This window comes from Acromyrmex echinatior, chromosome 12 (genome assembly GCF_024713525.1).
Source record: "Acromyrmex echinatior isolate Ae372 chromosome 12, ASM2471352v2, whole genome shotgun sequence".
In the NCBI taxonomy this organism is placed as follows: domain Eukaryota; kingdom Metazoa; phylum Arthropoda; class Insecta; order Hymenoptera; family Formicidae; genus Acromyrmex; species Acromyrmex echinatior.
In genome coordinates, this window is record NC_141863.1 from 7,021,974 (window position 1) to 7,049,766 (window position 27,793).

Sequence of the window (27,793 nt, forward strand, 5' to 3'; positions counted from 1 at the left end):
TGGCCTAGTTTCCACCGAGGGTTTAATCTGGATCAGAATGTAAGAACCAACAAACTATAGTCGAGTATTTCCCTGTGACAGGGAAGTGAGGTTCTGATGAAACGCGAGGATAGTTCTCACCTTAATAGTTATAACTAACTGACTGTCTGGCTGGGTGACTGATGAATTAATCGAGGATAGGAAAAGAAGAGCACTGAGTTTCTGTCTTTGGCAGCTCCTTTTATATTCTAAAAATGAGTGTGGGAGTATCCTTTCAGAACCAATCGACACTCCTCAAAATTTGGTAGAAATACTATACTCGCTTTCCTTGAGATAAGGCAGCAAGGCTCCGCGAAAGCCCTACTCCCCACTCTACAAGTTTATTCTTAATAAGTAATGATTGAGTTTTAACAATTTGTTGTAATAAAAATTCGATTTTCCTTAATATCCTTTATGCGAGGCGAATTCACTACATTCATATGTTTAAAATTAATTTAATTTTATTAGAAAAAGAAAAAGGGAAAAAAAAAGATATTCGTTCTCGCATTCAGGAAGATTTCTATTTTACTGCTAATCGTTAAACTTAATTACTTAATCGTTAAACGCTAATATAATATACATTATTATTAATGTTAATGTGCTTTTATATTTGTTATTTTATAAGAGGGCTTCTTTGAGAAAGATCGTGTGATATTCTTAGACATTCTTTCTAGAATAATCTGTAGATAATTTTTATGACGCATAAAAGTATATAACGTGATCTATCTGTTAGTTTGAATGTTAAAATGTTGAAAATTAAATAAAGATACTGAATATACCCTCTTATGAAAGAGAAATGGAATTTTCGAAGATAAAATAGGGACATCTAGCGATAAGATAAAAGTAAAGTATAAATCGTATCTATGAAGAATATCTAAAGAATAAGAGGATTTTATCGGGATGTAACAGAAACTAGACTTGAGGGAACTAGACGTTGTCACAGCACGCTGCGTAATGTAGCAATAATATATTCATTTTATTTATTAATAGGTTTTCCTTTCCAATTATCTGGATAATATTCAACTTTTACCAGCATTTTAAGAATAGACTAAAATGATATTACCTGATTTATTTTATAATGCATTTATAACGAATAATAATTATACTAAAGTAAGGAACATGCTGATCCATATAATTGTTAACAATCTGACTAATTTGTTGCATACAGATACGAAATAAAGTTTAAAACAGATATACGTAACAAAAAATATTACAGAAAAAAATTAACATATTCATTTGTGTATTCTCCATCCATTTCTAGTTAATTAACTAAAAACTTCTATACTGCATTTATATCTGCATACATGAAATATTTGAAAAGAAAAAATATACTATAAAATTTGTTTTCTTTTTTTAATCACTAAAAATTAATATCTACGGAAAACGCATTTTAGAAACATGAGTGTGTGAAAGCATTAAATTTATAACAATAATTTTACAATTTTTTACATACGTATACAAATAAAAATACATAAATAAAAACATAATCTGGATAAATGTTAGTCTTTATTTACAAAATGAAATACGATTATCTATAAATTATTGATCTTTATTTTGATCAGTCAATGACAAAATATTTTTCTGAAATCATAATATTAAAGTAAATGTATCAAGATGTTTATATTTTTAAACATATATCTAACACAAATTAATACTACATCCATGCCATAAATTATCAAAATTATTGAAGAAGGCTTATAATTATTCTTGGTACAGTAAGATTTTTAAATGGAATAGTATATGTTTTCAACGAAGTGCCTTTCAAGAAATATCTAGCTGCGTACGTTGCGTAATCTTCTAAGCATAATTTAGATTCCATCGTACTTGTATTTTCATGTGACAATAAATTTATAACACCTGGAGGTACTCCACACGTCGAAAACATGTCATAATATAATGACGGATTATAGGAGTTTGCATCAAACATTACAATGACAGAGTTGCCAGCAATTAAAGTTTGTATCAATCGAAAAAACAAAATGTTTTCATTTTCCTCTTTAAGTATGATAACACTTAATGGCTTACGAATATATAATATTTCTCTCGTTTTATTTTCAATGTGTCCTTGTATAAAGTCGTACAAATATGGAAATTTTATCCATCTGTCTACTATAGTTGCTAATACAAATTTTCTAAAAATGAAAAACGAAGAGATAATTGGTAATAAATTATCAAGAATAAACAAATATATATATATATATATATATATATATATATATATATATAAACGATATAGTATAGATATATATATAAAAACTGTTTTCGGGATAACTTTCATTTACCCAGTAAGTTCTAATACGAGTACAAATCCAGATAATATTTGTATTCTAGCCTTAATAGACATATTACTCCAAGTTTTGAATCCTTCCCTAGCAGATAGATAGCATTTTCTTATATCGCTACTGTAATAACAATATATACATTAATTGATTAAAACTTTGATGTTTTTAAAATTTTTTTAAATTTAAGTGAAGATTATAATATGTTCAGTTAATCTAATAAAATTTAAATATTAAGGAAATGTGTGCATTCTTACTGTGTTGCATTTGCCCATAAACAGTTATTATGCTTCCAATACATGCCCTTTATGGGTTTTTGCCACGCACCATCATAAAAAAGATCGCCAACAAAAATATCATTTATTTTTACAACAGATGATAAATGTACCGTATTCGTACTGGATTCCTGATCTTGATTAATTGATTCATTTTCGTAATTAATATTCGACATCACATATTCAGTTTTCATTTGAATTATATACAAGTGTTTATAAATCCAAAGTAGATTACTACCATGGAAATCCATATATGTATTTATAAATACTAGGTGGTAACTCTGAATAATTATGAAATAGAAAAAAAATTTTAATAAAATTCAAAATAATTCTTGGCAACTATTTTTAAACATTTTAAATAATATACATTTATAGATAATGCAAAATTCTTCGCAGCTACAACATTTTCTGACCATATGGATACTATACTTATTTTGTTGTTACATGGAAGAAATTGAATATCTTTCAATGATTGGAATGTATCAATAGTTATGGATAATTCAGAACGATAATTCTTCAAGAGCCATACAAATTTCTCATTCACTCGTTTTTGGACCCATATTTTATGTAAAGGAAAATGATCTGTTATTATTAAATAATTAATAATTGCATACAAATCCGAATCTTCTAAGATTATCATTTCACTCCTTGTATAAGATTCTGTATAAATACATTTTATATAACAAATTTTAATTATAAGACAAAAACATATTTTTATAAATAACACACATTAAATAATACACAATGGGCATTTTCCAGCAAGAGACAGATGACATAGTAAGTAGATCCAGTGAATCATTTCATCATTGTTTATCATTGAACAATAAGGATGAAACAATTTTTTATGTTATTATTATATCAATTGTCTTTGTTGGAAAACGTCCAATATGAATAAATGTTTCTTTGTACCGTGTCTTATAATAGAATGTATGTCATCATACATGTCTAGAATATTCTGTGACACATCTCTAAAAAATATAGAAAAAGATATTAGAAAAAGTTTATAAAATATTAATTTTAATATAAAAATTTCTTGATAAATAAGTATGAGAATAACTACATTAGTGAAGAGAATTTTTAATACATAGTTACATGAGACAATCTAGAAAAAATGAATTCATTATAGATCCTGTGCACATTGTAATGAGTGTAATCACTAACAAACTGGGTAGTTCCTCATTAACGTAGTCTACAAAAACATTAAAAGTACATAAAAGTTATAAAACTTTCATAAATAATCAATTTAATACGTTTGTTATTATGTTATCTGTTATTCTTACTTATCAGAAAAAAAAACTAAAAATATAAATAATATTTTTCAATTGCAAATGCGAGAATAATATTACTGTAGCCTATATTACGGTACCTAAAATTACTTCTAATTTATTAGCGATTATCTGAGAGTATTCAGTTAAATAGTGTAAAATAGTAGTGATCACATCTATGTGTTTAAAAATAGATGAAAAAAATGGCATATTTTGATGTATTGTCTCTATCAGTATCTGCAATCTGTCCAGAAATGAGAACATTATAAACTAATAAAAATGAAAGCAATCTCTATGTCTCTTATTATTCCATTTTAAAATTCTATCTTTATTTACCTCGTTATCAAATCATCGTTGTATTTAAACCTATACTCGAATATCCTATTATATATATTATTTAACTTCTCCAATAGTTCCTAAAAATATGCATATAAAACAGTATTACATGTTACATACACAAAATGGAGATTCTTTTAGCAATAATATTAAATCTCACAAATTATCAACAATGCATTATTATACACTGCACATATCAATACTCACATGTTGTTTTTTATCATCATAATTTAGATTAGTATAATATTCATTTAAAACTTTCACTTGCTCCATTAATGCTAATTTAATTCTATAATAATATTTGTAAGAAGAAAGTAAAATTACAATCGATCGATATCTTTTTATGAAACAACAAATTTACAGAACAAAAAGAACTTTGAAATTTCTAGAAAATATAATATTCAGACTTAAGAAGTAGGGAGTAAATCACATATTGTTTACAGTCATATGTGACATTAGCAGCATGGAGACATCTTAAACTAGACATGCTAAACGACATCTCAGTACATAATAAGTAAGGGGCACTTTTCATCAACAAACATTACAACATTCCTAAAATGTTGCTGAAATGTCCCAAAATGTTTCTCGCTTACTAAAATTCTTTCAATAAAGTTCCTCGAGAAATAATTCACCTTTTGCCATTACGTTTTCTTCCTCGAATTTTTGTCATTTATAATATAAAGTATTCGTTAAAGAATAAATTTTTTCGAATCGATTTTTTAATCGTATCTAAAAATCATTACCCAGCAAATGAGAATGGATTAAAATGGAAATTTTTTTCTATCCGAATGCGTATTTTATATATAAATAGCGAATACTTTTTTGGATTTAATTGGATTCAATTAGATTCAATTGGATTGAAAAATTGCATTTTCTATTCAAAATTTTGAATTGAATAGTATTCACAATGTGTTGTGCATGCGTAGAAAAAATATTATTTTTAGATATTGAAAGGATAGAGATATGATTTTCAACAGGGAACAAAGAATAAGGGACTCCGCACAATAAAAGGAATAGGGAACAGAGAACAGAGAATAAGAATTTCAACCTATCAGAAACTGTGTATTCCACAATACATGACTTCTGATAGGTTGAAATTCTTGTTCTCTATTTTGTGTTCCCTGTTCCTTTTATCGTGCGGAACTCCTTATTCTCCATTTTCTGTTCCCTGTTCCTTTTATTGTGCGGAACCCTTAAGCAAGACGAACAAACCTGCACTGCGCGCACCAGTTCAGACAAAATAAAGAACAGACCTTCAGAGGCGCTTAGAGAGGAGGCACTTTATCCTATCGGTCATTGACACGTTTGGCGCATGCGCAGGAAATGTGCTCGTCAGATGTTATTTTTTCGTGCGTTTCTATACTGCAATATTTTGTGAAAGTAGAGAGCTCAGAGAGTTAATTAAAGTTGATCCAATAATACTTGTTCTTATAAGTTTCTTTTATTGAAGATTCTGGGTTGCATTGCGAGTCAGTAGCTGCGGATCATTTCGATTTCAGGTAAGCGATCGATTATCCGTTTCATCATTGTATACGAAAATCTCACTGTTGCGCAGATTAGAAATTTCTGCTTTGTGTCGACGCCAAGAGTCCTTCCATTTTGCCAAGTAACAATTCCTTGCTGTCATACCTTGCGATCGATTATATTACATTAGGTTTGTAATGGCAAGATTCAAATTGTTCGTTTACCTTGAACACGTAAAATAACACTTTAGGTTTGTCCTATATTAAATTTAGTAGATAGAGTAGAATGTCGGAAATTATTTTATTTTTTGGAAGGACGCCATTATGTGAATAGGTGCTTTGTAGAGGTTGCGACCTGCAAATTGTTCGTTGCTACGAAGCGTACATATCTTTGACCTAATTTCTTCGTTAATCTAACGCTTTGAAAGCATTAAAAGTTTTAACTGCAAAAATACAAATTTAAGAATAAAAAAATTTAATTCATTTATACCGTTGATTGCAATTGGAATTAATGACTACGATGTACCTTATAAAGGTCGAAATAAAATACATAAAACTGTAAAAAAAGAAAAAAAAGGATACTTCTATTTGCTGACAAGTATTTTTCTATTTTTGTTGCTCATTAAATGCTGAGAAAGATGAAATGTTACTAAATAGAAACGTTCAAGATAATTTCATTTTGAGAATATCGGAATCAAATATGCTGTAAAATTACCATTCTTATTTTTTCTACACTGAATTAAATTTTTTTATTCTTAAATTTGTATTTTTGCAGTTAAAACTTTTAATGCTTTCCATTTAGTGACACAAATTAACCTAAATGTTTTTCTTGTCATTTCATAAATAAAAAAAAACAGAATGACACTTGTCAGCTTGTGTCCAAATGAAATAAAAAGCATCTAATAATTATTATATTGCGAAAGAATTTTACTATTAATGATACAAAGATTATATTAGACTTACTATTATAATAAAATATATGTGTTTTTTGTTATTTACAGATTCATCATGCAAATCTTTGTAAAAACTCTCACTGGAAAAACCATTACCCTTGAGGTAGAAGCTTCTGATACTATCGAGAATGTCAAAGCTAAGATCCAAGACAAAGAAGGTATTCCTCCAGATCAGCAACGTTTGATCTTTGCTGGAAAGCAATTAGAGGATGGCAGAACTCTTTCTGACTACAACATCCAGAAGGAATCTACGCTTCATCTTGTTCTGCGTCTTCGTGGAGGCATGCAGATCTTTGTAAAAACTCTTACGGGTAAAACCATTACCCTTGAAGTCGAAGCTTCGGACACCATTGAAAATGTGAAAGCCAAAATTCAAGACAAAGAGGGAATTCCCCCGGATCAGCAGCGTCTGATTTTTGCTGGCAAGCAACTTGAAGATGGCAGAACTCTCTCTGATTATAATATTCAAAAAGAATCCACACTTCACTTGGTTCTTCGTCTTCGAGGAGGAATGCAAATCTTCGTGAAAACTCTCACCGGTAAAACCATCACTCTTGAAGTTGAAGCCTCTGATACAATAGAAAACGTAAAAGCTAAGATCCAAGACAAAGAAGGCATTCCTCCTGACCAGCAACGATTGATCTTTGCTGGTAAACAGTTGGAAGATGGTAGGACACTTTCAGACTATAACATCCAGAAGGAATCCACGCTTCATCTGGTTCTGCGTCTTCGAGGAGGAATGCAAATCTTCGTGAAAACTCTTACCGGTAAAACCATCACTCTTGAAGTTGAAGCCTCTGACACAATAGAAAACGTAAAAGCTAAGATCCAAGACAAAGAAGGCATTCCTCCTGACCAGCAACGTTTGATTTTTGCTGGTAAACAATTGGAAGACGGTAGGACACTCTCGGACTATAACATTCAAAAAGAATCTACCCTTCATTTGGTTCTGCGTCTTCGAGGAGGAATGCAAATCTTCGTGAAAACTCTCACCGGTAAAACAATTACCCTCGAAGTTGAAGCTTCAGATACCATCGAAAACGTGAAGGCCAAAATCCAGGACAAAGAGGGAATTCCACCGGATCAACAGCGTCTGATTTTCGCCGGCAAACAACTAGAAGATGGCAGAACTCTTTCTGATTACAACATTCAGAAAGAATCCACGCTTCACCTGGTTTTGCGTCTTCGAGGAGGAATGCAAATCTTCGTGAAAACTCTCACCGGTAAAACCATTACCCTCGAAGTCGAAGCTTCAGACACCATCGAAAACGTGAAGGCCAAAATCCAGGACAAAGAGGGAATTCCACCGGATCAACAGCGTTTGATTTTCGCCGGCAAACAACTGGAAGATGGCAGAACTCTTTCTGATTACAACATCCAAAAAGAATCCACACTCCACTTAGTTTTACGACTTCGCGGAGGTATGCTCTTGTGAGCTGGAATCTACAGAAAGGTAGTCGCAAATTGAAAAAGAATAGCATCAGTAGTATTGAGGTAGCATTTATATATTTAACGTTTTTTTTTAACTTATGTTTCACGTAACTACGTATACTTATAATATTACTTTGAAAAATATTTATGTCGAAGTGCAACAAGAATGTAAGAAAATGTAATCCAAATATATATATGCAAATGAACGCGTTCTTGTCTAATAAACATTAAATTGCATTAGGATTAAGGTCGAATGATTTTTCTGTAAACTTTAAAGCCCAATCAAAAATTTTCTTTGTGCAATATTTATTATATAACTTCAAAAGCAAATGATTTGTCGTACTTGTGATACCTTTACTACAATATAAAATTTGAGTTACAATATAAGGCTCCCCAAGAGAAATCTTTATTAGAATGAAAGACTAAGTTTACGTTTTAAATAATTTATATTATTTAATTTTATTGATTTTAATGCTTAATTAATAGATGAATAAGTTATATCTTTCAAATGTTTGATATTACAATCAATCACTTGAAAGATGAATACTGATAAAGTTACAAATTCACTATTTGTTCTTCACTTATCTATAAATATAAATGCAAATATCAAAATATAACTGTTATGTGTTTCGCGGGTTTTCTCCGTGTCTAGATCCATTCTTGAAATGCCAACCTATATAGAAACAATATTTCTATATAACACAACAGTTATATAGAAAGCACCCGTGTAAGTCTCAAGAATATTATATATCAATATATTTTTTGCACTTTTAAATTTAGAAAAAAAAAGATAATTTCTCAAAAATATTTATGTTAACGCACGCGACATAATGGAAACTTTTCAGCAGAAGCACAAATCGACACAAGAGTCATTCTATCTGTTTCTTATTCATTATCGAACAAGGACAGAATGATTGTTGTGTTAATTTGTGTCTCTTGCTGGAAAATTTCAATAAGACAAATTTTTTTTCGATGAAAAATTGCACTGATTTGCTGAATATATATACAATTATATACATGATGATTGTTACACGTTGACAATATACAACTGTGTATTCAGTCTAACGCAAATGATATTCGAATAATGATGCAGAAATTAAAATTTTGTAGAGTCATATCATATTAATGAAATAATTTACTAATCATACTGATAATCTCTAAATAAGCATAAATCATATAGGATAGCTTTTCCATTGTTGAACACTTTTTTTATAAGTTTTTCTTATCTTCATAGAACAATAAGTATTCTATACAGGTCCTGTAATAATCAATAATTACATTATTGCGTTACATATCTTATTACATTTTAAAAAATTAGCGGCTTCAATATGATTATGCGATACTCACCTATAAAACTTAACAACACTGGTAAGAATATTAGCCCGTGAGTCGCTCCAAACAGAACAATTCCCAAATACATTCTGAAATAAAAAACTCGGAAAATCTGTGTTTTTGCAAACGCCAGTACCACGATTCCCACCAATTTGGTTAAAGTAATCCCAGAGAATACCTACGAAATAGAATTTAGCGTGAAAATGAATTTATATACAAAATATATTTTATCCAAGAAAATTAGAGATTTTCTTTTGAGATATTTAAATTAGAAAATGTATCGGTACTTCACGACATTTGATTGGACTTACAGAACTTCCCATGACGGAAAGAGCTTCTGATGCTTTACCAATCCTCGTCGTTTCTACAGAAGTAATGTAGGAGTGTACTATATGGCTGCAAAATTCTACGGAGATACCAGCCGCCTACAAAAATTCATACTTTAGTGCATAATAATAATATAGTAAATTTATTATATAATTTAACAATTCATTTTTAAAAATATAATTATTTTAAACATATACATACATCAATTAAATAAAATTTTATATCGTAATCTGATAAACGAATAAATATTCCTATATAATATTATTAAATTTATGATAAAAATAATTAATTATTTAATTATAGGCGATATCTCATTAGAGAACTCGAGCAAAAATAAAATAAATACGAACCATAACTAAATTTACTAGAGAAACTGCGTTCAAACTGATGTTCCACCAATACATTAGACCCGCCAAATTGATTATTATCATCAAGACAGTAAGAACGACTATCACTGTGGAGAATAATGATATTCCTGTGAAAAATAGCGTCACCACGAAGATCACAGCAAGGGATAAACCTATCGATGATAAGGTTTCTCGCCAGATAGTTAAATACTGCTCGTAGAACACGTAGAATACACTGAAACATGCAATGAAAAATTTATTCGATAACTAATAATACATGATAGTAAGAAAAGTATAAAAATTTTGAAAAATTGGCAATTTATATTTTGCGAGGTACCAATTTTTCAAATTAGACGATTGTAAAAGCATAGAATTCTTTTTAATTTATTGAAATCTTACCTATATGGAAATACATGGATTTCTTGATCGGACACATTAGCATTGTTGATTGTGTTTGTAATGTTTTCTGATATTATCCTGGCAGCTTCCAGTGCCTCGTACCAATCGGATGATTTTTTTAAGGGCGTATGATAACCCATGAAATACGAATCATTCACATTTGTTAGACCATACTCATCGTAATAAAAGTTTATTGCCTATTCAAACAAGAATTTTTATTAGCATATTTTGTTATTTAAAAAATCTAATTTTTAGTTTTTGTTACGTTTTTAGAATTGGAAAGAATTTATTTTGTGCATAAAAATACTCCATTCTAGTTTATTAAAATGCGATGATTCTTAATAATGTTACACGATGACTTACATCGAAATAAAGGGCTTTGCCAGCTTTGGCGCATTTTTCGTCTGGAATGTCGTTCACGAAATATGGGATGTACTTTCTGAAACCTGTTTCATTCGGACGGGAGGTATCCTGGTCAATGATAATTCTGCATGGCTGACAGTTATCTATAAGTTATTTTATCGTCGAGTTAAATTTGCTAAGAAAGTTGATAAGAAAGAAAATTGCGTAAGCTTAAAGAGCATAACATTATTATCCGAAAATTGATATTACATACATATACGTAACATGTATATTAATATAATAATTTTGAAATGTGATTATACATACCATTAGTGTGCAGACAATAGGATTGGTTGTTCGTATAATATCTGCAGCAGCTACCAATCGACGACCAATCGAGGTAATCATCTATCCAAGAGGAAGCTGCTTTAGACAAATAGGATCTGCAATGATTAATAAAGTTCTTCCTGCATGAGTGATATTTTGAAATAAATATTATTAATTTAGCTACAAAGATTCCCAGAAAATAATTGCAAATGCCAAATTGATTAGCAGTAAAAGAGCATAAAATTAGTTTAATAAAACAAATAGATATTTTATTTTATGTTAGAATACGAAGTAGAAGAAAAATGCGTGGGAGAGTAGTAAGGATCTCCTCACGACCATTAATTTACATTAATTCGTCTTTTTTGATACTGATGTTGGCCAAAAGATTAACCGAATTGTCTATGTACATATATATGTTTATAATATTGAATTTATGAAATAATAGCGCAATTACTACAGCGCCAATTTTCATTAGCCCATTGTCTTCGTTTATTTATTTTCTTGATTTTTTTTTACTTGCAACACATTTTTTGGAGATTCCTTAAACTATGAGAAATACAAACACGGAGGATTGTTTGGCAGCCGAATAAATCTGTGTGTATAAAGAATCTGTATTGCATCCTTGACCGCCGCATATGACGTTCTGTACTTCCTTCTTACTATAATTCAGGCCTTCTGTCACTACAAAGTATACAGGTGGTCCCATCGAAAAGAGATCTTCCATATACTGAAAATACAACAGTCATTTATAGTTATAATGATATTTATATAACAATTCCGTATAATAAATGTATGATATTCTAAAAATATAAAGTAAATGCCTTCTCTCGAATTTTAATAAGAGAAAAATATTTCTCGCTTCGATTTTTAAGTGAAAATGATTGCGTTGAATTGTAATAATTCTAATATTTTGATTTTCATTGTTTTTTCGAAAAGAATTCTTTACCGTAAAGTATTTGAGAACATAAGAGTCTTCGGGCATCGAGAGCTTCTGGTCCAGACCGATTTCCATCTGTGGAAAAACCATCACATGAGTAGCGAGAGCGGCGACGAAGATCCCTATGACGACAACTCTGACCGGTGTTTTCATCAGAAATGGCGTGTAGGTGCGCTCGAAGATTGCGTGAACAATACCATCACGTTCGTTGGCATTCGAACTATTCTTGATGGAAACGCAGCAAAAAACGTCCAGGCGATTATTCTAAAAAATATCAGTCATTCGCTTTAAAAATTGCACAAGTCTTGAGACTCTCGTTAAAAATTAAAATATTGATCGTTAAGATTTAAAATTTCTTCCAAAATCGAAATATTGTAATTATATAATGTGCGAATATAATTAAAATAATATTAATTTTCATTTGTACATGTGTATTATTAATTATTAAAGACACGATTTCTTTCACAGCAAAACTATTAATAAAAATTGTTAAGAAAATTGTTTGTACATTTACCTCAGCTCTTCGTGAGTCAAGCGACAATAAAGCAACAAAAGCTGTTATTTGAAGAAGGAAATTGATTAAAATCGATACCGAGGCGTACATTGCAAAGGTGTTGACCGCTGGCATTGGAGAAAATGCACCTGAAATTTTTAGTTTTTACATTACAAACGGAAAATTACGAACGGAAGGAAAGGCTCTACTCTTCTTTATTTTTTTAAATAATTATGTAATATCTTTACCAATGAGGAAACAGCAACATTCCGATGTACTGGTAAGCAGCATTGAAGGTCCAACTGCAGCCAGAACTCTACTGATGTGCTCTGGAATTGTTTCATCGACTTCTCGTGGATTTCTTTGATGATTTTGTACTAAGATGAAAATATTGTCGACTCCGACAGCTAGCACTAAGAAAGGAATTACCTGAACAATAATTTATACCATTAAATTGTTGTACCTGTATAAACGTCTCTATTATTAATACAACACATCATTTAAATTATCTAAATTACATTTGATGAATATAGATTTGATGTTTAATTTTTTTATTATCCATATTAATTTTGTATTATTTAAAAACATTAGGAAATAATTTACTTACTTTAATATTTTTTACAAAATTATACACTTAAATTTTATTATCATAATTTGTTTTCGTATTTGTAAGAAATTTACGTACAAGACTGTGAATATTAAATGGATATTATATTACTCTTCAAATTAATTGTGATACCTCGATTGTAAGCAAAGTAGTTGGTACGCCAATGTAGCCGAAAATACCAAGAGAACAAGCGACTGATGCTATAACTATGATGATTCCGCCGACGCTCAATACGATTCTGCTTCCAGTCTAAATTGGAAAATTATAATTAAAGCATTTTGCATCATATATTTATGCATTGCGTCTTATAATTTTACGAGATCGAATGTATAGGTAAAACTTACGAAACAGCCAATAACGGAAGCCTTCATTTTACCGAGAGCTAAAGCGACATAAATGAACATAACAAGGTAACTGATAACCACCGTTATCATTTCCGCTTTCGATGTCCTATCCAATTCGTCCTGTATCGATTTTTCGGTAGACCATGCGACATCCATAAAATCAGGTCGACCATCTTGATTCCACTTTTCCATAAAGTCAAGGAAGCTGAAATTTACAATAATCGCGTAGTTTAATACATATAATTCGTGCAGTAATAATTATTATCGGTATCATCCTCATTCAATTTTATTCTCTTTTCTCTTTTGACTTTTACCGTTGTTCCCATTTGATGATCGGCACGAGGTCCTTCTCATTAAGAGAATTTCGTACCAGAAACGTTAAAACTAATCCAGTCGCTGTAATGTAATCTGAGGATTCGTATTGAAATTCTCCTTTTCTCAAAAAACCTCCGAGCGCTAAGGCAGGTATTATGGGTCCTTTATACGGCGCCATGCAGTCTGGATTAAAAGAATTTCTGAAAGAGATTTAAGATTTTAAATGTAATTAATTTTTTCAACTTTTATTATGTAAATTGTTATTATACATTTGGAAGAAAGATTCAATGACTTATTACTTTTTAAATTTGACACGTTTACATTTTTTTCAAAATTGTGAAATTATTTTTTTTTTAATTACCATTATCGAATTATTATTAATATTCTAACTCTAAATGATAGGTTAAGGAGTACTAAATTACTGTCGTAAATTTTTATTGAAAGTGCATTGCATAATTTATTAGACATACAAACATGAGCGTATCGTACTTACTGCATACATTTGTACAAGTAATCCAAATAATTAGTTTTGTAATCTCCGATTATCTCTGTTTCATTAAACAAAGTGAGGTCATTTTGAAAATATCCCCATATACTTTGCACAGTGCAGAGATTAAGAGTAACTGGTCCGACAAATTCACTTTGTACAGGAGCATAGCAGATCTTTTCTAATCCTTCGTTAGTATCTTGGCCTAACTGCAAACGTTAAAAATATTAGTCTCACACTTAATTATTATATTTTGAGTATTGAGTAATAAATTCTTTAATTGTACTTGAAGAATCTGCTGCTGCAGGTCATACACGGCTAGCAAGAACTCTTTGTTAAACACTGGTCCAAACTCCATAACTCCTATTGTAGTATTATGCTCTATCTATTGAATTAAAAATATTAATTTTTATATTAAAAAATCTTTTATTATTATCTTATAAATATGTATGTAATAATAAACATTCTTTTAATACGAAAAAAATTTTAATCTCTTTAATATTTTTAAATATTAAAAAATATATTATGTATGTTAAAAATGTAACATTGAGGGGAATATTAGATATTATAGGTTTTATTCGGATGTTTATACAAGAATGTCTATATTAATTATTGTTGTATCATAATTATTGCAACAAGTATTTTACCTTATCAAGATCAATAGACTTTATAAAGATTTGCTCGGTCCGATAAAACGGCTGGAAATGATTATCGAAATAATCTTTTTCTATCCTTGCCCTGCTATTCGCCGCCGCCCATATTTCTATGGGATTCACTGTTACCGAGAGGTAGGTGATTCCATAACTCAGACCAAGAATGATGTAGGAGATAGTGAACAAAATGATAATAGGATACTTGGCGAACGCTGTTAAGTATAGAGAACCGTTAATGTTTATTTCTTGCATTTAAAAATTCATTCTTTTACACGTTATATGTATGATAAAGAAATAATTTTTTAATAATATATAAAAAGGATAGTAATTCATTTTAAATACTTTAATTTACATTTAACTATATGAGAGTATTATAATGACAATATTTTTTATGTGTATTTCATATGGTATAATTGTTTATAAAATTATATTATTAAAATATGCATATATAAGAAATATTGCTATTAATAAATTTCCATCACTAAGATAAGCACACTCATACACATGTAACATAAAATTACATTTATAAAAGAAACAATTACCTGTTCCCCAAGCAGCGAAGGCTATTTCGAAGATTTTTTGATAGCTTTGCCTACAGTTTTTGTCTGTCTTTTTCGTTGATGTCTTGGAAATACCTAACAGTGCAGAAATTTAGGAATAATTTCAAATATTAAACAGAAAGTTTAAAAAAAAAATTTTTAAATCAATTTAAGATTGATTTTATACCTATTCTTACCGTTTTTACGTTTCTTGATCATTGTGTATATACCACCTATTACAATTGTAATCAAAACGACAAGTATAGCCGCTATGACGCCGTAGCCACTAAATTCGCCAATCATGAACGTATCATTTGCGTCAATGTCTAATTCAACGAAGGGACACGCAGTGGGACAATCAACGCAACTACAGACCTTAGACGAGTTCTGGCAAAACCAAATATAGAAAAAAAAACATTTTAACATGTTACATTTAAGATGAATAAATAAATTTCGATGTAAGTTTCTTCTTCTCGCACTTACATCATAAACCTCGCTGCAATTTTTCGTTGTAACATTCCATGGTTCGGCACTCCATTCGTCAGCTGCGTCATAAATATATTCTATTATGAAGGGCTTAAAAGGGTTCAGTTTGCCCAAGTATTCGTACCACCTTTAAGAATTGTATGCCATGTGTATAAGTATTTTCGATAATTGCACGTGGGCATCATACTGCTTACTTACAATTTTGGGGAACATTTACTGGCTCCAAGTGAACCGCAGCCTAAGTCCATGGCCAAATTTCCGCTAGTAGGATTGATAACATTTTTGCAAGAATCGTAAGTTCCATTTATGAATGCTTCCGTGATGTGAACCTACAGTCAGCAACATTTTAATTCTGTCACTACAAATTGTTTTTAATTTTGCCGTATTTTTACAAATTATAATTATCTATTACAATTATTTGCTATATTTAAATATATACATATTAATTTACTATTTTTTATGTCTATTATTATTAATTTCGTTACAATATTTTATTATTTAGCCTGTAAGAGTTTAAACATGTAACTCGTCTACTTTTCCTGTTTTTGTATGTTTAGATTTATTTTTTTGAGAAAATTAGAATATAAGGACCAAAATACACTTCTGAGGATCACCTGAGATTCGATGACATACTCCATGCCATTTTCCTCAGCACTTTTAGTCACCCTCACGAATTGACTTTGTTCAGGACTACATGTGAAGTCGCAAATCAGTCGAAACATATTTTTTACGCAAGTCGGACATCTGCCGTAAATACTTTCCGCCATATCCATGCTTTTATCCATCGTAAGGATTTGATTTGCATTACAGCATGTTCGTTCTGGCGGTTCTATAGAACATCAAACGTTTCAGATACGTAAACGCACGTAATTAAAATTAGGGAAGAGTGAGGTGAGATCGCCTAAGAACATTTATCAATATTTTCTTTTCAAATTGGGTTTTTCTCAAGTTTAGAGTCATGCAGTATTATATATAATATATAGTATAATAGAATCATAGAAAACCATTGAAACAATTATTTGCGTGGAATCAAACAAGTGACTGTTCCAGAAAAAAGTATTAGAAAATAAAAAAAATACGTAGATAATTATATCTACAATAATATTTACAATTATATTTATAATATCTATTATAATATTATCTATAATAATATCTACAATTATATCTTTTTTTTGTCACATGAAAGCTTTAAAAAGATTCATTAGTGACTATAAAGTAATACGCATGCATTTAAGTAAGTATAAAAATATTATGTCATCTTTCTTATATAAATTATCACTTAAAATTTTCATTGAATTGGAATTCTCTTAATTAAAATGATCGGTCTTGACACCATTTTTTCCTATCCTTGAAAGCGATAATGTCACTTTGTATCTTTCAATCACTGACAATCGCGACAAACAAATCTCGCAAAAACATACTTCAATATACAAACCGCCGTTCTGGAAAAAATGCGGACACTTTTTCATTAAAACAGCTTCGGCCGTCGAGTTGTTGATCGGCTGAGCCTTGTTCTTTCCCACGCAAGTCCGTGGAAAAAATGTCTCCCAATCTATTCCGCACTCACCGTACCACGCGCACTGTTCATCCGCCGAGATCAAGACGTAACACAGCGCGAGAAAAAAACCGAACACTTCCAATCGTGTCATTTTGAGAATGTACTTGAAGTTATTAATCGAAGAATTTCCACCAAAAGGAAAGTTCCGAAAACCCTCGATTTCGTGTCCTAATAGCAGCCGATGTCTCGTGGTGCACAAAGTAGCAATGGGACTTGTAACTTCAAGACGCTGCTATTATCATCGGTAAATCAATCGCGAGCGAGATTAACGTGATAAATACCACTCTTCGAAGATGTACTTTTTCAAACGAATTCCCATCTCGCGCTTCCATACATTTCCGTAATTTATTAATTTTTCCCGCACAATAAATCTCTCATTTTAGCGCGGACAATTTAATTTCTTTATGATATGAACTGGAATCTAACTTCAAACTTAACGGCTTTGTTCCAGTCAAATATTCACCGTAATTCTTTCTGTAATTTTATATAGTCACTGTAATCACCGAGGATACTGTAATCACTGATTATATTTCGCTTCGCAGATTCTTTGTCTGTTTCACTTTGCGGATTGCGATTCGCCGGTCGAACTGTCGGATTTATTAATAAGTTTCAAGATATTAATTAGCATTATATTCCTTTTCTCAGATCGAATGAACAACTGTCTCGGATTATCAACGTACATTATTATATCAAATTGTATTTATCAAATATCTGTCCCTACCAGCTTATCACTCAGGTAAGAATTCGGAGTTTATCAATAACCGTAGCTGATAGACGGGGATGTTGATACTTTTTCAGTTGGTTTTCAGTTATTCAATTGGAATCGAAATTAGATGAAATATTCATTTGTGAAAACTCATCGAGCTGCATGTAATAATGATCTTCTTTTATTGTGAGCATTACCTTCTTTTATTTTAGAAATAAATAAAATAAATAGAATAAAATTATAATGAAAACAAATAAATTGTTCGCCATTACATTTAATTTTCTTTATTCTCAGTTAAAATAACTCTTTTTAAATATATGCGAATGTGTAAATATTCTTTTTGATAAATTCTCTCTCTCTCTCTCTCTCTCTCTCTCTCCCGAAATAAATTAAAGTTAAGAAATGTTTAGGAATCAATTTATGTATGTAAGCTTAATTATTTAGTTTAATCATCTGTAATATTTATTATTTCACAAATCAAACAATTTGAAATTTTATCAAACACCTGTGTGAGTTATCGATATCTTTTGTATCTCTTATAAAACAATGCGATAAAGCTTTTGTATTTATATTACACTACACGGGTTTAAAAGAACGTACAGGTAATCTTTGATAATTTTATAATGTCTTAATATTTTATTTTTGTATCCTTAATTTTTTAAAAACTGTTTAATATTTAATGACTATAATTATACAATGTCAAATCTTAAAGAATTATGAATATATACGCAATAAAAATAAGTTTTATTTTACAAAATAAGTTATCCAATAATATTCCTTAACTAACTATTTATGTTAATGTTTTCATGTATTTATTAAGTGGAGCATAGCAAATTACTTTACAATTTTACAATGTTGGATTATCTGTCTACTTGATTATCTATCGCAAAATTTCTCAGAAACGGCTTAACTTCTTCAAATTCTGTTTTCGGCAATAAATACTTAAGGATCTTAACTCCATCGAGGTAAATAAGTCAAATCAGACTATGACCACAAGAAATTCAAAAATTAGTCAATTTTTAACAAACTTCTTCCAATAGTTACAGATTTTTTGCTCCATTGCTTAATTACATTTATTGCAAAGAGTTTATTTTAAATTTCAAAAAATTAAATTACAATAAATTGACAACAAATTGTATAAAATCAATATGATAATTTGTACGATACAATGGGAAATTTCAAAGTGAAATCAATTTGCATCTCTTACCATCAATAATACGGATAAAAAGGGAATAAAAAGAGACAGGACTTCCATAATGAATAATCATATTTTAATGACTCAATGATTGTACAAATGGATCACTCTTAAACGTCTCCGCATTACAACCGAGGAACAATAACAACGAATATAGCAATCATCGTAATCATAATATATTTCATTGCTAACGTACCGTTCACATAACGAGTTTGAGAAAACGTAAAGGGTTCTTTTTATACTCTCTTGCGCATATCATATATTTCCACTCACATACACTGCAACATTTAATTAATCTCATCCTTGATTCTCGTCACCCAGCTCGTTTTACGCAAGAAAAAAAATTCGTCTCGACGTATATATATCTCCATCCTCCTTTTTTCTTATTTCCTCTGGAAAGACTCATTACATCGTTACACGCTATCTCGTTTTCGTTTCGTTATCACCCGCCCCCATCCTTTCCCTCAACTGTGCCCCTAATGTTCCTCTTTTCTCTTTAATATATCTTATATATATATATTTATATATATAATAATCCTACTAATCCCACATTTCTCTTTGAAGCCCCTTTCTCGTTCCCTTATACTCTCTTCTCTCTCTCTCTCTCTCTCTCTCTCTCTCTCTCTCTCTCTCTCTCTCTCTCTCTCTCCCTCTCTCAATATAGTATTCTCAGTGTCCCCAATAAATACCGAAGGTATCGCCCTAATCGTATATACCCCCAAATATTACTATGTTCAACGGTAGCGATAAAGTTTATATATATCTATCAATAAAATTTCTGGAAGAATGTCAATAATCATACAATAGACGATCAATCGTTCGACGATCCACTGCGTACCCGGGGAGGGGGGGGGCGAAAAATATGAAACTTGGTACTAGGCCAACTATTTGGGATACGTCTCCGAGCTAGAGTGTCTCGACCTTGTTCGATTATTGTTTTCTCCGATCTGACTTATCACCGAGGAAAGTGTGTAAATCTGGGGTTGGATTCGTCGGGAATCGCGAATAATCGGATGGTGGCTCGTTCAACCCTTTTCCCAGACCATTTTCATGAAAATACTCAATAGACACCAGGATATCCAGGAATAAATTTCTGGCATCGATTTACAAAAGTTTCTCGAAAGTATGTAATTTTTAAACAACTATTTAACTCGCTTTCCTTGCGGAATATATTTTTACATCTTTTTAATTGAAAATAAAAAATTATGGAAGATTATATAAATATTACAGAATATTACAATATCATCTGCTATTCGATCTTTTTTTCAATCTTTTCTTTTTATTTTATCTATTATATTTTGTATGTAGAATTTCCACGATTCGGCGAACATAAATATGAAACAAATGATTTTTGGAGATGATACAATTTGGTACATTTATACGCGTATCTTTAGAAATGCCTATAGTTGAATGAACCTTAACCCTTGATATCATGTTTTTAAATACTTTACGAGATTTCTTAAATGAAAAGATAAAGCTAGATATAAGGCGCACTATCTTAAGCTCGATTAAACTCTGGATAGAAGACACCTGGCTGCGATAAGGTGGCGACGAGAGGCTTTTTGTCATTTATACGTATATCATAGACACGAAGAAAAGCATCCGCACTCCAAATGCACAAGAGACAATCGTGCTTACTACATTGTTTACACAGCTGTGGAGTGGACTTATATTTATCAGAGATATAACGTTTATGTCGTGGAAAAAAAGATAAATCGACTTTGCGTTTATCGCAGACCATCTAAGATGGACATCCAAGATTGTCCTCCGCGAGACTTTAGACAGAAAACGATTAGACTTCGTACGATCGTGAATTTTGTATGTCGTCTAAAAGCAGTACCATTCGATATCGCGATAGTAACTTAATTATAATCGCTATTATCCGCGCAGGAGCGACTCCTCGGACGCGTTACGCACTTTCCTCAGCATCTCTTTCTCGAATGTCCTCGTAGATCCTTCGACACGGAAAGGAAAGACGAAAGGAAGGACACGGAGGTCGAGGAGAAAAAGAAACATCGACTCTCGCTCGGAGACGCGCCTCTCTCTTGACAGAATTTATACAATAAAATTTATATATAGTAGACAATGCAATAATTCGAGCAACAGAAGGTCTTCCGTAAATTTTTTTTCCTTAAATCTGCACGTGTGTTCTCGCCTATAGTAATTAGTAAGTAGGTATCTTATTATTTTTTTTTTCGCTGTCAGATCTTAACCGATGCCTTATTAGATATATTTCGTGTGAACTGTTTCGTGTATGTGTCCCACGCGATCGCACGTAATTTGTGTCCGTGTACGTGTCTACGTGACGGACATCCGTTCCTGCCATCCTCTTTGTTAACGTTAATCAGCAACGAGTTTCAAGTAATTAGTTACAATTCGGAATTGGACCAATCAGAATAAATCTAATTAAGAGAAATCCTACTTTCCATCAAACAGATTTTAATGCTTAAATATTTCGGTGTGAATTAATCAAGTAAATAGAACAAAACCGAAGCCATTAGAAATGTCGGCCTCAATTTTTCTTAGAAAAAATTACTTAAATTATACGAAGCAATAAAATAATTTTAATACACGTCATTATTTCAGATGATAGTTTCTGCTGTCTCGTTCGCTTGAACGAAAATTAACAATAACTTGATATTTCATAAAAGTTACGATATGATTAACGAATTCGTTGCTTATCATAAATGATTGTTCAGGAAAATGAAAGTGTAGAATTGCAGCATTAAATTGTTCAAGTCATTCGAGATATATAATAATTTTATCTTTGCTTTTTATCAAGTTTCTATATAAATTCCCGTTCATTCACATTGATGTGTTAAGAGATTTGATCTTGATTCTTCCAGTAGTAACTCGAAATTTCCTGTATGCGCCGTTGGACATAATTAGTCAGTGATTACTAATATCAGCAGTTATTAATCGCCCAAGTTTTATCACGCGATTATTAGTCGCGATTATTAGTCCGGCGATAATTCATTAAGACTTCACCTTCCGACGAACTCCCGTGCTTGAACACTATTATGAGTCAGTCTGATATTAATCCTACTAATTATTGCTATATGGCAATTTTGGCACCACGTTCGTCACACTTTTCTGACACGTTCTTCGATAAACAAAGAAAAGAAGATTCTGACACTTTTTTCGAAGAACGTGTCTCCCTGAAAAAATTTCTTAAATGTCATGATTTTACAATTCGATTCTCTCTGACATTTTTACCTTTCTAGAGATTCTTCTTGCATAGGATAGCAGGATGACATACGTACGTAATGACATACTCGATTTTAAGCGGAAGAAAAAAGAAAGAGCTTTTGTCGTCCTTGGTCATCTTGTCATGTTTCAAGATAAATCTGGCGAACGCACGATCGATTTTTCAGAATAAAAGAATTTACAAGACAAAATCGATCCCTATTACACATTCTTGACTGCCCGCCTTTTTTCCTGAAAATAATAGCTTCGATCTTTTGTTATTTCCTAGAAAAAAAATGTTATTTATATATGAACATATTTTATATATAATTATTTTATATATAATTGTATATAAAGTATCTCAATTTTTATATAGTTACATATAATTTTATACATAATTATAAAACATTTTTTCCCGGGTTACTGACAACTTAATAAATAATTTGCGAGATATAAGCAAAGTACAAAATATTGCAATCCTTGAAAATATAAATTTAATAATTCCTATAAAAAAATTAACATTGCTCGAATTTACACAACAAAACAAAACGGATACGAACAAAAGCAAGAAAATTTATGAAAATCGCGATATTGACGATCGACTGGCAGTCAAGTTGACGAATTTTACCACTTAATGCGATTTCGCAAAAGCAACGTGTCTCAGGTATTCGCGGTGGATTCGTAAAATCGTAAGAAATCTGTGTTAAAGCACGCACACCAGATGCGTGGTAACGCGCTCGAGATGGAAGCAATATTACAGCGTTCGATAAAACATTCATTAAATGTCACGGATAAAATTCCCGCGGCTCGCGCGGTTCGCCACGAAGGAAAAGGAAAGGATCAAACGCGTCACCCGTCCCTCGTCTTCGCCTTTCTATGCACACTGTACAATAGTATTCCATCCGGTATAATTAGTAGATACTCGTATAATTATACTCCTCGGAAATATACTAATAATTGACGCGATTTCGCGAATACGTATTAACACGACTTTTTTTTTTTCTTTCGTATTGACGCAATCGCCTTTTCCGAAAAGCATTAATGCGGAAAATTCGTCACGTTATTCAATTCTTATTGATTCTTCGTCGATTTTCAAATTTCTTGAACGAAGTCTCTTTCTGCTCTCTTTCTAGATGTTGCGCGCAGCGTCGGCGGTACGATCTCTCTCGTATATCTGTATAAACTTATAATATATATATATAATATAACATTGTATAATATTATATTATTACAATATCGTAATATTACAATATTATAATATCAAAATGTTATATGCTTCGCTTCAAGCACGAAAATCATGACGAGGCGCGCGCTCATTCGAAATTGTAAATCGTCACGGATAACAACGTGCTGAATATGTGCGTATATCAGTACTATGACTATATCAAATTTCGTTAATCGGCAATTAAATTTTTTATTTGTCCACGATCATTGATTCGGAACGCTGAAGGAAGACGTTAACGATCTCTAAATGATAATTCCATACTCCCCTACGGTATCCCGATTGATCCCCGCTAATGATATCGCTGCAGAAAGTCTTGAAGAAGATTATCGCAAGCGATATTATAAAGGCGCAATCGATACTGGCATAGAGGCGTCAATACCCAATTTCAGCAAGATCCAGGCGACCTGAGGCATCGTCGTGCCAACGTCGAGCTGCCGTCGAGGAGGATCTAAGCTCGCAATGTACGATTCCGGATCCGCTAATCGGTTTCAGTGATCAACGCTAACTCCATAGCTGGAACCGAATCAATAGATAAAAGAACAATACCAAAGTCGGAGACTTCCTCGAGCGAGAACCGGCGCGTCGACGTGACGCTGTCTCAAACGTCATCAGATCCGTTCCTTTATTGTCCTATTCAGGAAACGCGGTCGCCGCAAATTCGCGAACGTCTTCCTTTCGTGTTCGATAAGACTGATCGATTACGTTGCGCGCGACATCCGCGTACTTCGAGTATGCATAAGGGTTTTGCACATGGCGATGCGAGGTGACAGGGTATCCAGAATGTCTTTCTCTTCTTGGCGAATATCCTTCGAACGCTTTCATTCTCCGGATATTCTTCGAATATTATTCGAATATTCTCTGAATGCTCTTAGGAGTCTCAAGAAATTCTTGAGGATATTCCCGGAATATCTTGAGATGTCCGCAAAAAAAAAAAACCATTTTTGGAATAATCTTCGTAAAGAGAATCATGAGAAAATATTCTTCTCTCTTTCTGAGGGAACACCTTCAACTCCCACCGCCAATCGTGCATGTAAGTACTTGCATGTCACGTATGAAAACGTACATGTATGATGTGTGAATATGTGCGTGTGCGTGTGTGTGTGTGTGTGTGTGTGTGTATATATATTTTTTATTTATACATATTTTTTTGGTTGTAAGTATACGTCTATGTGGATACTTTCTGTCGTCTAATTTACACGTATTAATCCCTCGATACCATTCTTAATTTATCGTAATACCCATCAACAACGCGGTATATGTGTCGGATTATCGTGAAGGGTTTCGGTGCCGATACTGTTCGCCGTCCCTAAAATTCAATATGTACGTTTTAAAGTACGAGTGTGCGCCTCTTTTTTTCTCTCTTTCTCTCTCTCTCTCTCTTTTTCTCTTCCTTTCTTTCTCTCTCGTTCATTCTCCCTGCACGCTAATCACGGGCCTTTAGTGCATCTCGTTATGCCAGCGCATTCTCACCTCGCAGCTTCGGTCTCGAGCACTCTGACCATCGTACTCACTCATTCTCTTTCTCCCTGTCACTCTTTCTCTCTCTCTCTCTCTCTCTCTCTCTCTCTCTCTCTCTCTCTCTCTCTCCTCATACACACATATAGACTCTCTCTCGCTCGCTCAGTCGCTCTCTTTTGTATCTTAAGTAACGTTAAAAATAAAGTCTGCTATATTGGCGAGGATGCTTGACCCTGAAAACAGGTTAACACGCGGCGGAATGATTTTTTTTTTATTTCCTTTTTGGGGGGAAGGGAACCGTGGACGACGTTACAATGCAATTCATAAATCCATCCTTTCTCTCTTTCTCTCTCACATAATACTCCGTATGTATAATATGTATACATATATTTTTTGTGTATGTATGTATATATGTATATATATATAATGTATATATACATATATATACACACGACATATTTTAATTGATTTCTCTTTAGCTGCTAAGACTTACTCGCTACGCGCGCGAATCGCTTTTTCGAGCATCTCTTCATTTCTTCTTCCTCTTTTCTTCTTTTTTTTTTTTCAAATGCGGGTCTTATAAGTCTCTCTCTCTCTCGCACTGCTCTCGCAGTCCTCGCGTCATCCGGCGATCGTCAATGGTGTGACGCGCATCACGACGGTTTTGTATAATAATAAAAAAATGGGAGGATGTGGGAGAACGGTGGTGGAACGATGGGAAACAACGTAACGAGCGCGCCTACGCGCGAGCGTTCGATCGCAAACATGGTTACGTGTAATTATAGTGACGCGGTATGACGATAAATATCATTACATTATATACAGAGTCGATTATCTTTCCGGATCGTCTGCGCCGCCGTCCACGCGGAAATAGGAGCGACAGGATCGAAGGATGTAGCCTCGATCGCTGGCGACTCTTGAAGAGGCGACCGAATTACGTCTCGTAAAACCGGCGATGTTAAAATTATGCCGATGGATGCTATAAAATGGAGACATCCGAGAGGCGACGGTTCGACCCATCGTTCTTAAGTCTCTCAGGCACGTTGCGCTTACAACCTCGATTATTTAAGAACTTCTCCCTTTTCTGCGTGTACTTATATGTACAGATTGCTATGGAATGGCAAGCACTTTATTTTATACGTAAATACTCGAGCAATATGAAAGAAATCGTCTTCTTCATGTTTATGAACGAATTTTTACGTATAAAAATGGATACCAAAATTTTTTTGTTTAACTTCAAACGCAGGCTTTTAGGGATTTCCTACTAAGATTAAAGCTGAATGTTATAATCGCAATTATAACGTTAGCTGTATTAAAGAGAAACAAAGCTAATAAGAAACAATGTGTATAGAACGTACAATTGAAAAAAATGAACTTAAATGAAGCAAGCATCTTGGAGCTCGGAGACTTTTTATTATTCATTCTATTATTCCAGTCTTTCACGATCGACGTTTCATTACGAAGAACTAGAGCGGCTATTCGTTAATAATTTATTATTCGCCGTTGGATTATTCGTTTTCAGAGCCAGCGGTCTGCTCGGCATCGCTTCGACCTTCTACAACTTTGGGATTATCCGCGTTACGATTGTCAAAATCAAAACTATTTACCATAAATCGGGCATTCTTATCTTAATTTAATGACACATTCTTTATCTTAACTTTAATATTATGTCGTTATTTTTTTTTCTTATTTATTGTTTAGCTATTTAAATACGTCAACCGCCAAAAGACGAAGGAGGAAAAGATACTCGGATTCTATCAGATTCTTCAGAGCAAGGTGGAAGCCCGATCGAGCATCTCGCTTGCTCCCGTAGAAACGGTGCAATCGACTGCGTCTCACACATACACGCGAACACGGATTTCCTGCTGGAAGACGAAATGAGGAAGAGATCGGAGGGAGAAAGCGCAATCTTCGCGAATTTCCACGTGGGCGGCGGATGCGTGTCCCTCACGTATCGTTATCGTAGTAATCGCAATAATCGAATAATTATCTCTGTGTATTACGCTTGGTGATGATAGGTGATGTCGTTGGTGGTGATAATGGTAGTAATGGTGGTAGTGGTGGTGGTGGTGGTGGTGGTGGTGGTAGTGCCGATCGCGTTTAATAGCGATGGCGGAACTTAATGGTATTATCGTTAGCGAGTCAGCCTCGATATTATCCAACTTAAACGTGATTATTAAAGTTAGGTTGTTGAGCAGAATTGTTGATTTCTATCAGAGACTTTCGGGAGGCGCTATGGCTCGAGCTCATGTCCGCAAACTCGCCAGCCGACTTACCCTTGCGCGGCAACGTGGTAGCCTCCCCCAGGGAGGGTAGTTCCCGTGGCTTCCAGATCGGCGAGCCTATCGCGATACATTAAGGATTCATGCTTTATATATTTTTTTTTAAGAGAACAAAATAATAAATTTTATTATATCTGATAAAATATCTGATATATAAATATGTACCCAAATAGCACAGAATATTTATGATAAATATTTATTAATATTCATTTTTTGAAATGTTATATA

The 27,793-nt window shown here is 32.5% G+C and overlaps 4 protein-coding genes across 20 annotated transcripts in view; 1 reads left to right on the forward strand and 3 right to left on the reverse strand.

The window, feature by feature from the left end:
• Nucleotides 1-1,507: 1,507 nt before the first annotated feature.
• LOC105147626 (uncharacterized) lies at nt 1,508-4,711 on the reverse strand. Of its 2 annotated transcripts, XM_087411661.1 has the most exons (9): nt 4,381-4,711; nt 4,174-4,253; nt 3,939-4,081; nt 3,665-3,761; nt 3,482-3,540; nt 2,940-3,232; nt 2,555-2,853; nt 2,301-2,420; nt 1,508-2,150 (listed from the first exon to the last, which is right to left on the reverse strand). In XM_087411661.1, exons 1-9 carry the CDS (start codon nt 4,444-4,446, stop codon nt 1,700-1,702), a joined length of 1,608 nt encoding a protein of 535 aa, XP_087267787.1. In that variant the 5' UTR covers nt 4,447-4,711; the 3' UTR covers nt 1,508-1,699. The 2 variants fall into 2 exon arrangements, with proteins under 2 accessions (XP_087267787.1, XP_087267788.1); XM_087411662.1 differs by lacking the exons at nt 3,665-3,761; nt 3,939-4,081 and having other exon boundaries at nt 4,381-4,702.
• A 775-nt stretch (nt 4,712-5,486) lies between these two features.
• On the forward strand, nt 5,487-8,263 carry LOC105150005 (polyubiquitin). Of its 2 annotated transcripts, none has more exons than XM_011062783.2 (2): nt 5,487-5,672; nt 6,638-8,263. In XM_011062783.2, exon 2 carries the CDS (start codon nt 6,645-6,647, stop codon nt 8,022-8,024), a length of 1,380 nt encoding a protein of 459 aa, XP_011061085.1. In that variant the 5' UTR covers nt 5,487-5,672; nt 6,638-6,644; the 3' UTR covers nt 8,025-8,263. The 2 variants fall into 2 exon arrangements, with proteins under 2 accessions (XP_011061085.1, XP_087267791.1); XM_087411665.1 differs by lacking the exon at nt 5,487-5,672 and adding an exon at nt 5,712-5,827.
• A 585-nt stretch (nt 8,264-8,848) lies between these two features.
• LOC105150006 (NPC intracellular cholesterol transporter 1 homolog 1b) lies at nt 8,849-19,332 on the reverse strand. 2 transcript variants are annotated; one of them, XM_011062784.2, is made up of 22 exons: nt 17,391-19,332; nt 16,570-16,784; nt 16,154-16,284; nt 15,953-16,082; nt 15,667-15,856; nt 15,473-15,565; nt 14,925-15,142; nt 14,564-14,662; nt 14,284-14,486; nt 13,790-13,990; nt 13,476-13,680; nt 13,264-13,380; nt 12,773-12,953; nt 12,546-12,673; nt 12,041-12,295; nt 11,658-11,821; nt 11,095-11,210; nt 10,789-10,931; nt 10,426-10,622; nt 10,030-10,261; nt 9,664-9,777; nt 8,849-9,530 (listed from the first exon to the last, which is right to left on the reverse strand). In XM_011062784.2, exons 1-22 carry the CDS (start codon nt 17,602-17,604, stop codon nt 9,327-9,329), a joined length of 3,750 nt encoding a protein of 1,249 aa, XP_011061086.1. In that variant the 5' UTR covers nt 17,605-19,332; the 3' UTR covers nt 8,849-9,326. The 2 variants fall into 2 exon arrangements, with proteins under 2 accessions (XP_011061086.1, XP_087267783.1); XM_087411657.1 differs by having other exon boundaries at nt 15,667-16,082.
• A 136-nt stretch (nt 19,333-19,468) lies between these two features.
• sif (guanine nucleotide exchange factor still life) overlaps nt 19,469-27,793 on the reverse strand; it is a 51,802-nt gene continuing 43,477 nt past the window's right edge. For all 14 annotated transcript variants that reach the window (XM_087411656.1, XM_011062788.2, XM_011062789.2 and 11 more), the window contains one exon: nt 19,469-27,625. In XM_087411656.1, coding sequence (XP_087267782.1) covers nt 27,447-27,625 — 179 coding nt within the window. In that variant the 3' untranslated portion in view covers nt 19,469-27,446. The remainder of the gene's footprint in view (nt 27,626-27,793) is intronic.